The sequence below is a fragment of the Perissodus microlepis genome, chromosome 23 (genome assembly GCF_051167445.1).
Source record: "Perissodus microlepis isolate ML-2025 ecotype Zambia chromosome 23, ASM5116744v1, whole genome shotgun sequence".
Taxonomy (NCBI): Eukaryota; Metazoa; Chordata; class Actinopteri; order Cichliformes; family Cichlidae; genus Perissodus; species Perissodus microlepis.
Window position 1 is genome coordinate 1,971,754 of NC_140482.1, and position 13,226 is coordinate 1,984,979.

At 42.7% G+C, this 13,226-nt stretch overlaps 1 protein-coding gene across 4 annotated transcripts in view; it reads left to right on the forward strand.

Annotated features, from left to right (window-relative positions):
- Positions 1-13,226, forward strand: part of dmd (dystrophin) — a 284,621-nt gene that overhangs the window by 259,298 nt on the left and 12,097 nt on the right. For all 4 annotated transcript variants that reach the window (XM_084922101.1, XM_084922102.1, XM_084922099.1 and 1 more), the window contains 7 exons: positions 556-722; positions 1,845-1,956; positions 2,061-2,197; positions 2,636-2,674; positions 4,485-4,550; positions 8,628-8,693; positions 12,528-12,686. In XM_084922101.1, the coding sequence (XP_084778227.1) occupies positions 556-722; positions 1,845-1,956; positions 2,061-2,197; positions 2,636-2,674; positions 4,485-4,550; positions 8,628-8,693; positions 12,528-12,686 (746 nt within the window). The remainder of the gene's footprint in view (positions 1-555; positions 723-1,844; positions 1,957-2,060; positions 2,198-2,635; positions 2,675-4,484; positions 4,551-8,627; positions 8,694-12,527; positions 12,687-13,226) is intronic.

The following is a 13,226-nucleotide window of genomic DNA, read 5'->3' on the forward strand; positions in this document are numbered from 1 at the left end:
GGATGCACGGGAGAGCAACTTGGGGTAGTATCTTGTCCAGGGATATTTGGCATTCAGACTGGTGGAGCCAGGGATCGAATCACCAACCTTCTGATTAGCAGATGGCTGCTCCTCCTGCTCTACACCTGCTCTACAGCCATAGCAAATGGGCGGCTGTAGCTCAGGATTAAAACCCATTCCAAGCTCTCTATGTATTGTTATGAGCTAATCTGAAGGTCACATGTAAGTTTGAGGTTTTTAGCTGTTGACTGCAGAAAGTTGGCGACCTCTGCACACCAACGCGCCTCAACGTCAGCTGACCCTCCCCGACCACATCATGGCTGAGTTGCTGTCGTTTCGAATTTTCTTTTCTTTCTTTACATTTGTTGTGACCTTGCCTTTGACGTTGGATAAAAATGTAATGAGCTCGAGCTGTTATGGGATCACACAAAATTTGAAAATGAAATCTTGAAACTTGTGGACGCTTACGGAAGAGGATTAGAGCCACTTTTTTTTTCTTTTCCAGAAGTCTGAGAAAAAACTGTAACGCCGTAACCTGTCATGTTGTTATTTCAGGCCAACAACAAGCCTGAGCTTGAGGCCACCATGTTCCTGGACTGGATGCGCCTGGAGCCTCAGTCCATGGTGTGGCTACCTGTCCTTCATCGTGTCGCTGCTGCAGAGACCGCCAAACACCAGGCCAAGTGCAACATCTGCAAGGAATGTCCAATCATAGGCTTCAGGTCGGTGCATTTTAACAGTTGCTGCAGTATTGCAATCTGTTTTACAATACAAAGAATTCTTATAGTATTAAAGACTTGTGTGTATATAGACGTGTGTGTGTGTGTGTGTGTGTGTGTGTGTGTGTGTGTGTGTGTGTGTGTATATATACACATACACACACATCAAGGCTGTTGACTCACAGTCTTGGCATTCTTAGTCTCCGGTCCAGAACCTGCTCAGATCAGCAAATCTGAACTACTAAAAATATTCAGATCATTTCATTTAAGACCCAAAACCTTACAAGTTGCATTCATCCAAACACGATTCTGTAAATCTTGGGCTGCCCTGTACAAAGTAAATATAAATAGAATAAAATTAGTTTCAGATCAAAACAGTAAATAGAAAACATATAAAATGTCCAAACTGAGAAATTTTTAAGAAAAATCTTAGTTCATTTTGAATTTGATGGCAGCTCCGTGTCTCCGAGTTGGGACAGGATCATCCGCTCCTCTATGTCTGGAAGCTAAAGAGACCAGTTTGAAGAAATACTTATTTGAGAAAATAACTATGGAGTATAGACTATAATCAAGTGCAGTAAGAAAATTACAAAAAAATTACAAAAAAAAAATTACAAAAGAAAAAATTACACTATACTGCCCACGTGTTGCTTTTCATTCGACAAAAGTCTAAGTGGGAGGTCTGGGAACAAGGTTTCACAGCTAAAAATGGCTGTAAGATCCAATGTCATCTCAAATAGTGTCCCTAGAGATTTTATTTAGCCTTGTGTGCATGTAAAGTAACTAATTTTGGGATATAGAAACTAAGTAAGAAATAAGAGACATATTCTACATAGCAAAGGTTTAGACCTATAAGCACGGTGCTGATGCTGTTGTTGGAGGCTAACCCTGACTTTTGTCAGGAGCGGTGATAAATTTAAACAGACTTCCAAAGGCAGAGAATAAATGTGTCACTGGGGCCATGGGCTGAAAGAATTTGAACTTCTCTCACCTCGGAGAAAGCAGAGCTATAAATTACCTCCTTGTATTGATCCCCTTGCCTTCTCTTTTTTTCCCACTGGCTTCTTCATCTCCTCTGCTCTCTTTCATTTACACTTGTTTTTCTCTCCTGTTCTTTCCCCCCAGATATCGGAGCCTAAAACATTTCAACTATGACATCTGTCAAAGCTGCTTTTTCTCTGGCCGTGTTGCAAAGGGGCACAAGATGCAGTACCCCATGGTCGAGTACTGCACCCCGGTATGTGAATAAGTAATCTGTTCGGATTCTGATACGGCGTGTGTGTGTCTGCTTCTTCCTACGGAGGTAACGATGTCATCTTTGTGTCCTACCTCTCTCTCCAGACGACATCAGGAGAGGACGTCCGGGACTTTGCCAAGGTGCTGAAGAACAAATTCAGGACCAAGCGTTACTTCGCCAAACACCCACGGATGGGCTACCTGCCCGTCCAGACCATCCTGGAAGGAGACAACATGGAAACGTGAGACACAGAGACACACTTTTAATATCTTAGCGAGGACATCTCATTGGCATAATGCTTACCCTAGCTGCTTATGCCTAACCCTGAGCCTAAGCCTAACCATGACCTAATTGAGCCTCAAAAATGCCTTCAAACCCGTGAGGACAAAAACTAAATGCAGCTGCATGATATTAAGGATTGACATGTCACATGATAGCGGTGTTTTATTATCCATATTTCTGTTAATTTTCCTGTGGACATTTGTGTTGTTTTATTGAAGGTCAACCAAAATATGTCAAATGTGTTTGTGTTGTTTGTTTAGTGTGTGTGAGAGTGCTGTGCATACACTCACACGCCTTACACTACCCGCCTGCATCACCTGCTTGATGCTTTCCATATTTCAGCTCCAATCATACCTGTATGTTGTCCATCCACTTCCTGTGTTTTTTTGTCTTGCAGTCCTGTCACACTGATCAACTTCTGGCCTGTAGACCATGCGTGAGTACCTGGCTCGTACACAAACACACACGCACATGCGCACACTATACTTTCTGTCAGCCTCGTGTTTAGTTGCTCTTCTTACACAGACATGTAATCGACCCAATGTTTTTTTTTCTCTGCTTCAAACACACACACACACACACACACACACACACACACACACACACACACACACACACACACACACACACACACGTGTTCTCACCTCCAGTCATTTCAGTCGTTGTGTTGTCGTCTTGTTCTCTTGATTTGTTATAAATTAACTCCACGTCAGGATGGAAAAAATAGCTCTAGTATAACACAAAAATGCTAACTTTCACCACATATGACAGTTTAAGTGTATGTGATAAATCGGTTCAGAAAATGCTGCAACCTCTGTTGCGTTCTTCACAGTGAGAGGCTGTTGGGTTTCAGTTTCCTGGCTCTGTTGGGAGTTTGAATGTTCTTCCTGGGTTGGTGTGATAGGAGAGAGTGCTGTGGATAGAGTGAGCTGGAGCCAGATGAGTCGCTGTGGCGACCTCTAAAGGAAGCAGCTAAAAGAACAAGATGGTTTGGATAAAATGGGCTGATTTCCATAGTTTACTGCAGAGTATTTCAGCCTTTATCAAGTCACATGTGAAATATCAGGGGTACGACAATACCCTTAAAGATACCTTAAATATAGCCAGACATAGATTGAGCTTGGGCAGCAAACAAAGTGTTTTCATTTTCAGTGCCTCCAGCTGTTGCTGTATGGAGAGGAATATGTTATATTAATATAACCTGTGAATATGAAGTACAAAGTCCCAGCACTTGATTACATGACTACTGATTTCTCACCCATTTTGTTCCACCTCTCCTCCTAAAGCTGAGCAGACATACACCCAACGACCACCAGCAGCCATAAGTTTGCGTGACATCATGCCAATAACCATTTTGGATGCTACTCAATTTGTCTGCTGCTTTTTATACACTGCTCAATGAAAGCGAGCGTATACAAAACACATCAGCTCTCACATCAGATGGGGAAAAACAAGCCAGATATCTGTAATGATAAGGACTGAGTAATGATAAGGACTGAGTAATGATAAGGACTGAGTAATGTCAGGAATAAAGGAGGGAAATGAAAATGATTACAGAGGGATGAATTCAAAAACACCCAGAAAATCAAAGTGAGGTGCAGCAGGCGAAGCCGTTTTGTCCAAATTTAATTGCAGCAACTCAAAATGGTGCTGAGTAATATTGAATACGCGCCTGCCTGACAACAGGCTGGGCTCCTAATCAGACATTAGGACGAGTGATGGGGTTCTGGGGGATCTTCTCCCAGCTCTGCTGGCTGTAGCTCAGGAGGTAGTGCTTGTATAAACGGGTGAATGAGGCTCAGTTATGGTCCATTAGCTCTGGACCAGGACGTTACCAACCTCCACGACATCTGAGGTGCAACTTGGACCTAAACATAATGTCCCAGAGGTATTTTACTGGAGTTGGGTGAGCTTGGTGTCATTTGTATCAGTTCCTTCATTCTCTATGAACTGCTTACGTTCTCTCAGCACATGAACACGTGAAGGCAGAATAAGTCCAAGTGCAGGTGTAACACACGTATTTACAGAACGTTTCACACAAATCTGCTCCCTGTGCTGTCGCTGCCTTCACTGCTCCGCTATGAATTCATGCAGTGTGTGTGTGCATGCGTGCGTGCGTGTGTGTTCGTGTGTGCGTGCGTGTGTGTGTGCGCGCGTGTGTGTGTGTGTGTGTGTGAGAGAGAGAGAGTTGGGATTCATGGGTTGGATTCATGAGCTCTCTCTTTGTTTCTGCTTCTTCCTGGCAGGCCTGGATCTTCCCCTCAGCTCTCACATGACGACACGCACACGCGGATCGAGCACTATGCCAACCGGTAACATGACTGCATACAGCAGGACACACAGTGCTGCAAACAGCAGTAGATTTATATTTGTAATGTTTTGGGGTTTTTTGCATATTTGTTACAGTTACATATTCGAATCGTCAACCACATTTTAATACTAGAGAAAGATAACCTGAGTAAATATAAAATGCAATCTTTGAATTACAATTTCAAATAAAGAAAAAAGCTTTTCAGACCCTCCTGGCTCTATGTGAGATGCTAATCCCCCCTAAACCTAATAACTGGTTGTGCTACTCTTGGCAGTGAGAACTGTAATTAAGCATTTGCAGTAACTGGTAAGGAGGCTTCCACTGGCCCACTCTTCTTTTCAGAATTATTCTAATTCAGCTGCATCGGAGGGTCACAGGGCAGACAAGACAGATCCACACCCACCTTTGCACCTATGGCGAGTTAACCAAGCCCTATTAAGTGCATGTCTTTGGACTGTGGAAGGAATTTGGAGTACCCGGAGAGAACTTATGCAGATGTAGGAGGTGCATCCAAACACCACACAGAAAGTCTTCTGCCAAATTGCCAGATAGTGGATTTGAACCCAGGACCTGCTGCGAGGCAACAGTACAGCTTCCATCAGTTGTTTCCAAACAGTTTTTGCCTTTTGCCTCGTCAGGAGAAAGAATTAGTTGGATGTGCAACCAGCTTTGACAGGGAGGCATTTGGATCAAATAACATTTCCATAGAAAAAAAATCCATGCAATGCATAATTCTAACCATACGCACACAGTACATTAGCAGAGAACTGTAACCACAGGAAACGTGCAAAAACAGAGGTAAGCAGGGGAGATGGTGGCTCCCAGCTGAGTGTAAACACACAACATTTCCATTTCTTTTGCAATTTTCCAGTAGCTTCACAAACTGGTGAATGAACTCTTTTAAGTTTCAAATAAACGTGAAGTGAAAGTCCAACCGCTCAGTGTCGTCAGCCAGGCTAGTTACCATGATTGCTGCAGGAGCACTAAACTAAGTTAAGTTAAGTTTTTCATTATACCAAACTGTATAGATTAGTGCAAGTTGTAGTTGAGGGGTCTCGTTTGAATGCAGCTGACCTGGGCCTGGACCCCCATGGCCCACCCATAATGTCAGCAGTGGTCCACACCAGTGAGATAAGCCTTCATATTCTTTTTGTATGCTTTTTTCCAGAAGTGTTTTTTTGCCTTTGAATTCTTCCATGGATGCTTTTTTTAGTCTTTTCCTTATTGTTTAATCATAAACACTGACCTTGACTGAGGCAAGTAAGGCAGTTTTAGGTCACTCCTCTCATAGGAAGGCTCAACACTGTTCTGGCATGTGTAGCTAATGGCTCCATCTCAGTAACAACAGCTTAGAAATGATCTTTGTAACCCTTTCCAGACGGTTTGTTTCGTAAATGTTCTGTTTTTGGTTTTGGTTTTTAAGATCATAGCATAATGTGTTGCTTTTTGAAATCTTTCACCCTGTTTCACTTGTCAGTCTGATTCTATTTAAGTGATTTCTTGATTTCACAGGTCTGACAGTAATCAGGTCTGGGTGTGGCTTGTGAATTTGAACTCACCTTTCCAAAAATATGTGTGTACTCAGTTAATTAATGATTCAACGAGGGAGGGCATCTATTTTTTCACATGAGGCCAAGCAGTTGGGCAGCTTTTTTCCCTTAACAAATGAAATCATGCTGCTCTGTCTTTACTCTGGTTATCTTTCTGATACACTGCTCATGCTGGATATCTATACTAACAAGGACTGGTTAATGTGTTAGCAAATAAAGGATGCCATATATTTTAATGTAAAGGAAAAATGATCGACCTACAGAGGGCTGGATTGAAAGACACCCCAAAAATCAAGTGAACGAACGATGCAACAGGCTCGTCCATTGTGCCGATATTTCAGTGCAGCAATGCAGAATGTAGAAGAGTAGTCTGTAAGCCCCCCGTGTGCCACTATAATAAGAGAACAGATGGTGTCCTGGGCGATCTCCTCCCAGATCTGGTCCAAGGCGTTACTGATTTTCCTGCACGAATGAAACCGAAACAGTGTCCCAGAGGTGTTCCACTGGATTTAGGACAGGCGAGGGGCAGTCAGTGGTGTGGATCCTTTCATCCTACAGGAAGTACCTGCACACTACATGAGGCCAGGCGTTGTCACGAACCCAGGACCACCTGCACCAGGATAGGATCTGATAATGGGTCCGAGGTTTTCGATCCGATACCTACGGGCAGTCACGGTGCTGTTGAGGTTCATGTGTCCGTCCATGGATCGGCCTCCTCAGACCATCACTGATCCACCACAAACCCAAGCATGAACGATGTTACAGGGAGCGTGATGTTCTCTGCAGAACAGTCATTTTGACTGATGTGACTTGAAATTATTATTCTGGGGAAAAAATGCTAAAGCAAAGCATTTTCTGTGCCCCCACCCCACTGTGCTCATGCAGACATTTAGTCACAGAGGACAGTTTTTCCTGTCCTCACTGGATTGTGGGATTGCTGGAGCTTTCTCTCTTTCTGATGTAAAGTACCTTCACATACCTGTTGGCTCCACATACATTCTGCACGTCCCACGAGCAGATGCTCAGTGGAACCTGCTGCCTCCTTTAGGTCCTAAATGTGTCACCTTCTCATTGACCTGGATCTGAAGAGTGTTGACTTTTCACTCATGTACTGACCAAACACGTCTCCTTTTCAAAGACGTGTCCAATTTCATACAATAATGACTTTGTATTTACTCTAAGTTCAGGTCATGGGTCACTGTGAACAGTACTTACAGCCCGGAGTCTTTGTGCTTTTAATGCCAAGTATGCTCAAGTTGTTTTCAGTTAGTCATGGTCTAACTAAGCTCACGATCAAGACTGAATCTGACTGAAGTAGAAACTAAATATACATCTCCATAAACTAATATTACTTATATCCATGTAATACTCTCCAGTACTGGACTCTGGGCAAAGGCCATTAATATAGTTAGTTAGAACTTATTGCTTACGTGTTAATTTAGTTTGCAGCTAACTGCTCCCACTAACCCACTGCTGAGGGACTAGAAGAAGTTAAATTAAACAATGACTCAATCAGGCAGCTGGTCAGTTGGCATTTTAGTCAGTCGGGAGCTGTTGGCTTTCCTCTGGTGTGAGCCAAACGTTAAGCCAAGGCTAAGTATTTGATCTCTGCCAGGGTTCTGACACTTCTCACTGTTGCTTTAGGCTAACACAAACAAACCCTTCCAGCCCAGTGCTTTCAGCCTGTTAGGCCCAGATCGGCACAGATAACATCCAGCAGCTGATTAAAGCTGGTGGTAGGGTGCAGAAATAACATAGTTAAGCCTTTAGTGAGCTGATGGTTCCCAAGCCATGAGGTTATCTCTTAATTGTAACAACACCAGCCTTAGTCGTCTGTCACAGTCCATCTGGAGAGGAGAGGAGGGGGAAGAATGGAATGTCAGTGTCAATGTTACTCGAGCAAAATGTATCTATTTAATCTATTAATGAAAGTTTCAAGAAAATGACTTCTTCTACTCGTGTCCAGTCCCAGTTGATCAAAACGTTCATCACATGTCACACGTTCTGGCTAACATGGTTACTATGCCAGAGGAGGGCCTTTCTCTGGGACATTTGGCTTTTATTTCTCTGTAATGAGCTTGGGTGAAAGTCTTTAAGGCAGCACTATCCTTAGGAATACGTTGTTCATTCTGAACATTTCTGTTACTACTTTTGTATGAAGTTGTCTGTACGTTGGAAACAGAAGGTCCTTGCGGTAAAATGCTTAGCTCGGCATGGCTGAAGCTTTTCCCATGTGATGTGCTGAAATCTGCTGGGCTCTGCCATTAATTCCCTGTAGCGTCTAACATTCATCTGCAAAGGACAAAATAATGCCAACATATGGCAAACACTGGGGAAAAACAATGACATTTTATATTTTAAACCAGTTTCCCAGTAAAATCAGTTTTTCCCTATCGAACTAAATGTTCTTGAGTACTCTGAAAACTCTCAGTGACATGAAAGGTTTAGAATTGTGTGTCCTTCTCATCTGCTAATTGTTCAACCATTTGGTTTGGGGACTGACTGTTCTGTTTCTTCCCCCTCTGCAGGTTAGCAGAAATGGAGAATCGTAATGGCTCTTATCTCACTGACAGTATCTCACCCAATGAGAGCATGTGAGAACCGCTTTTTGTCTGTGTCTTGTTCTGCCAAACCCTTCTCACTCACTTATTGCCTTGATGTCTGTGAACTGGCTCTGTCTTCTTTGTTTCCATTGGCTGGTTTTTGTATATGTCAGTGACTGTGCTGAGTTTACTGGATCCAGGTTTTGTTCTTGTGTGCATCATCACAGCCACACAAACGTAGCTGTAGTGTAGTTGGTGGGTACAATGATCATGTTGTCCTGAGGGATATAATGTTTTTGTCTGTTATCATGATTTTTTCTCCTTCACAGTCCCGTCAGATTTCTTACCAAAACCAGCATCATCACCACAACTTTCTAGACTTGAGTCTAAACAAATTTAGTTATTTAAACAAAATAAACAGCAAGGCACAGAGAGAGGAGCAGACGGTCCGTCCACGTTGGCTGCCTTGCAGTCAAAATGAGATTTGAGCAATAAATGCCTTGGTTTGCTTAATCATTACTCTTTTCCATTTCTGTTTACGTTTTATTAACTTACTGTTCTAGTAGTAAACTGTATCGTGCCCTACCTCCACAACCTCTACACAAGACATAAACATACCCACACTTAGGGCTGCTCGATTATGGCAAAAATGATGATCACGATTATTTTCACTGAAATTGAGATCTCGATTATTTGACGATATTTATTTAACAATAACAATGTGTTGAATAATGACTTTAAAGATTGTCAAAAAATAATATAAAATAGTGCAAATACTGATAACAGTGCAAATGTTTGCAATATAAGAAATAAATGAAAAATGTAAACATCTATGTTTAGTGAACTTTGCAGTGTTGCTCTGTGGTGCAGCTACGACACTGTAGCAAAGTTTACACACTGTGTCTACTTGATCCACGTCTGACTCCGTGAACCCATAATGTCTCCACACCACTGAAGTTTTTTTTACCTCTCTTTTCAACCAACGGCAGTCACTCTCCTCTCCAAATAACTTCTGCTTAGCTTTCCGAGCTTCCCTCGGGTCCTCTTAATCAGCGGTCCCCAACCCCCGGGCCTCGGACCGGTACCGGTCCGTGAGTCGTTTGGTACCGGGCCGCGAGAGTTGAGGCTCAGGTGTGAAATGTATAGTTTTCAGGGTTTTTATCGGTTTTCAGCGTTATTTTGTTATCGTTTTTATCGTTAACTCGGTTTTCCTGGGTCTTTTCACGTGTGTTATGAATAAATCTTCTTTTTTTCGATACTGGTACTAGTTTTATTTTGTTGTATTTATCCGCGACACCTTAAAGGCCGGTCCGTGAAAATATTGTTGGGCATAAACCGGTCCGTGGCGCAAAAAGGTTGGGGACCGCTGCTCTTAATTGTTGTGACACGTGTTCGAAATGCAGAGAGGTGCGCTCGATTTGCCACACGGAGCAGCGCGAGAGTAAAGAACGAGGGAGGGGCTAATAATCGGCTCAGTCATTTTTAATGATCGTTGAAAGCCCAGATCGTAATCGAGATTAAAATTCGATTAATTGAGCAGCCCTACCCACACTCTTAAATGTCCAAGTATGACAGGAGCATGTTTATGCATTAACAATACATCAGTAAACGTTTGTATGTTTTCAAAGTCCTCACAGCAACGACAAAACTTGTAGTGATTACTTTCTCTGCTCTGGATGGCAGGACTGAATATTCAAAAGTGGCTACATTTTAATGAGAAAGCTAAATGCAAAATCTTAAATGGGCAGTTGCCCCAATATGTGGTGATAGTAGCCACCTCAGGAAATATAGATCCAGCACATAGTGTTATAATATTCAGCCAAACAAGTCTTGAAAGAGGTCAATGGCACCAGGATGGCATCAGCTACAGCAGCGGTGCCCAACCCCTTTGTGTCACGGACAGTTTAATGTCAGAAGATATTGTCACGGCCTTTAAGGTGTGGCGCATAATTGCAGACTCCTCTCTGCCCCTTAATGCTCTCTGGTCACTATGGTAACATGTAAAAATGTCTTTCAAAATAAGATGCACAAACTACAACACGGGAAAAGACCCGGGGAAACCGAGTTAACGATAAAAACCCTGAAAACGATAAGTTTCACACCCGAGCCTCGACTCTCACAGCCTGGTACCAAACGACTAGCAGACCGGTACCAGCCCGTGGCCCGGGGGTCGGGGACCGCTGGGCTACAGGTTCCTCTTTCTTCCAAATACAAACACACATACAGTGAAATCAAAGAGGCAGGGTCATAATGAAGACTTATAAAGCACTTTTCTACTTGATCTGAGCACTGAGCGCTTTACACGACTTGTACATTCACACAAGCACTTTTTGCTATGCTATTCACGAGCAACATGCGGTTAGTATCTTGCCCAAGGATATTTGGCATGTAGACTGGAGCAGACTGGGATCAAACCTCCAACCTCCCAGTTAGTAAGTGACCTGCTCTACCACCTGAGCTGCAGTTTGCCGGTGTATCAAAAGTAGCAAAACAGTAGGCTGCAAATCCAGGTGCAGCATAGAATCAGATCACAGAACAGATCAGATCATAGATCAGATCACAGAATTATAGAAAAAGTGTGTGTGTGTGTGTGTGTGTGTGTGTGTGTGTGTGTGTGTGTGTGTGGTGGTGGTGGGGGGGGGGGAAACCAGCCATTTTTAAAGGTAACTAAGCAGAGGTGGGAAGTTACAAAGTACAAATATTTTGTTACTGTATTTGAATAGAATTTTCAGATTTCTGTACTTTTCTTGAGTATTTGTTTTTCTGACAGCTTTTGGCTTTTACTCCCTACATTTGCATTTTTACTTTTGGTTCAGTGGCATCAGTTAGTGTTTATACTCGGGGGGGTTAAAGAGGGGCGGAACGAATGCTGTACTCGAGCATAAAGGCAGTAAAGTCTGTTAAACTTTCTAGTGCAACATTTCTATTAGTTTAACAGACATCAGGAAATAAACAGTTTGGCACAGAGTGTGTTGCTAGCTAGAAGTCCAGATTTCCAGGGACAATAAAGAAAAGGATGTGAGATGATTTCACTTGGAGATGAAGATGTGTGGAAGACAGGACAGGCAGAAGAAGAGAAGTTAGGTGGTAGTACCTGGTACCAGATTTAAAGCTAAGGACTACTCAGTATAGGATAACTTATTGTTCCTTTTGTGCGTCTTTACCTTACCTGTTGTAACAATAATGGGACAATAGTCTTGTTCTAGTAGTATTCTTACCTTTGCCTGGAGTTTGCGTAGAATGCGTGGGCTTTAACCACTTTTAAAAAAAGTTGCAGCCCTGTTAGTTCCTTGACAAACACCAACATTTAAAAGTAGTCCAGCACACATGGAAATTGAACTAAGGCTAAGTTGAAAAACGGCTTCGGGCTTCACATCCACATAAAGTGCAATATGGAGTTTGGTTGATGAAGTGTGGTCCATGAATAAAAAGTTTAAAGAGAGCTGAGAGAGTCCACTTTACCCAAAGAGGATTTCACTTTCAAATCAGCAGTCCTCTTGAAGGTGATTTGTTTTCATTCAGCACATATCCTATAATATTCATGGTAGCAGTGCAGTGAGCGCCATAGCTAAATACCTGACCTATTTAAATGCTCCTGAATCTTCAGGCCACAGAACTCGTTGCTCAGAGCTGGCAGCGTGTGACCAGTCCAGTGTTCCTGACAGGAGATCGCTCTGGCCCTCTCTCTGTCTCCATGCTCTTCATGTTTCTTTCTTCTTTCTTTCTTTTGTGGTGCTGTTGTGTTTAGCTGCTGCTCTTTCATTCAATTGCTTTTCTTTTTCCTTCATTTTCCGTGCGTGTGTGTCTGTGTGTACGTGCATTGGCATCTCTGTTGCTATGTGTGTGTATCATTGGTGGGTATGTTTGACGTGTGTGTGTCTGCAGCGATGACGAGCACATGTTGATCCAGCACTACTGCCAGTCTCTGAACCAAGGCTCTCCTCTCAGCCAGCCCCGCAGCCCCGCCCAGATCCTCATCTCCATGGAGACAGAGGAGAAGGGAGAGCTGGAGAGGGTCCTTAATGACCTGGAGCAGGAGAACAGGTCAGTGCATCCTGTTACTGTGCCTCACACTCCAGTCTACACAACTCAGCTTTGAATCTGAAAGCGGTCAAATGACACATTTAACAGATTTTAGATTTGACCACTAGGGTTGACTAGAAAATCCAAATCTAGTCAGGGGACAAAACAACAAGTAACTGCACCTGACGAGCATTAAGAACTGTTTCTTGGGGTTTTTTCTTTTTTCTTTGCTCCAAAACTTAACCTTTGCTGTCTGAATCATCATCCTGTCTCTTTAACTTTATTTAAAACTGAACTAACGCGCTATAAGTCATACGTAATGTAAATATGACCAATTATACAATGATGGCACAACTTAAAATCATTCACGAACACTAGGAAATGATTCAAGTCTTTCGGTTGAAAGGACAGTCTGTAAAATGTGATGCCCACATCATATTCATTTATTCATTTTCCACAGCAGACACAAGTGTGGCTTCATTTATAATAAGATTGTGATATATCTTATTTTTATTAAAATAAAAATAAGAAGTCTTGTTCTTTTGGTTCTGCCTTCACCTC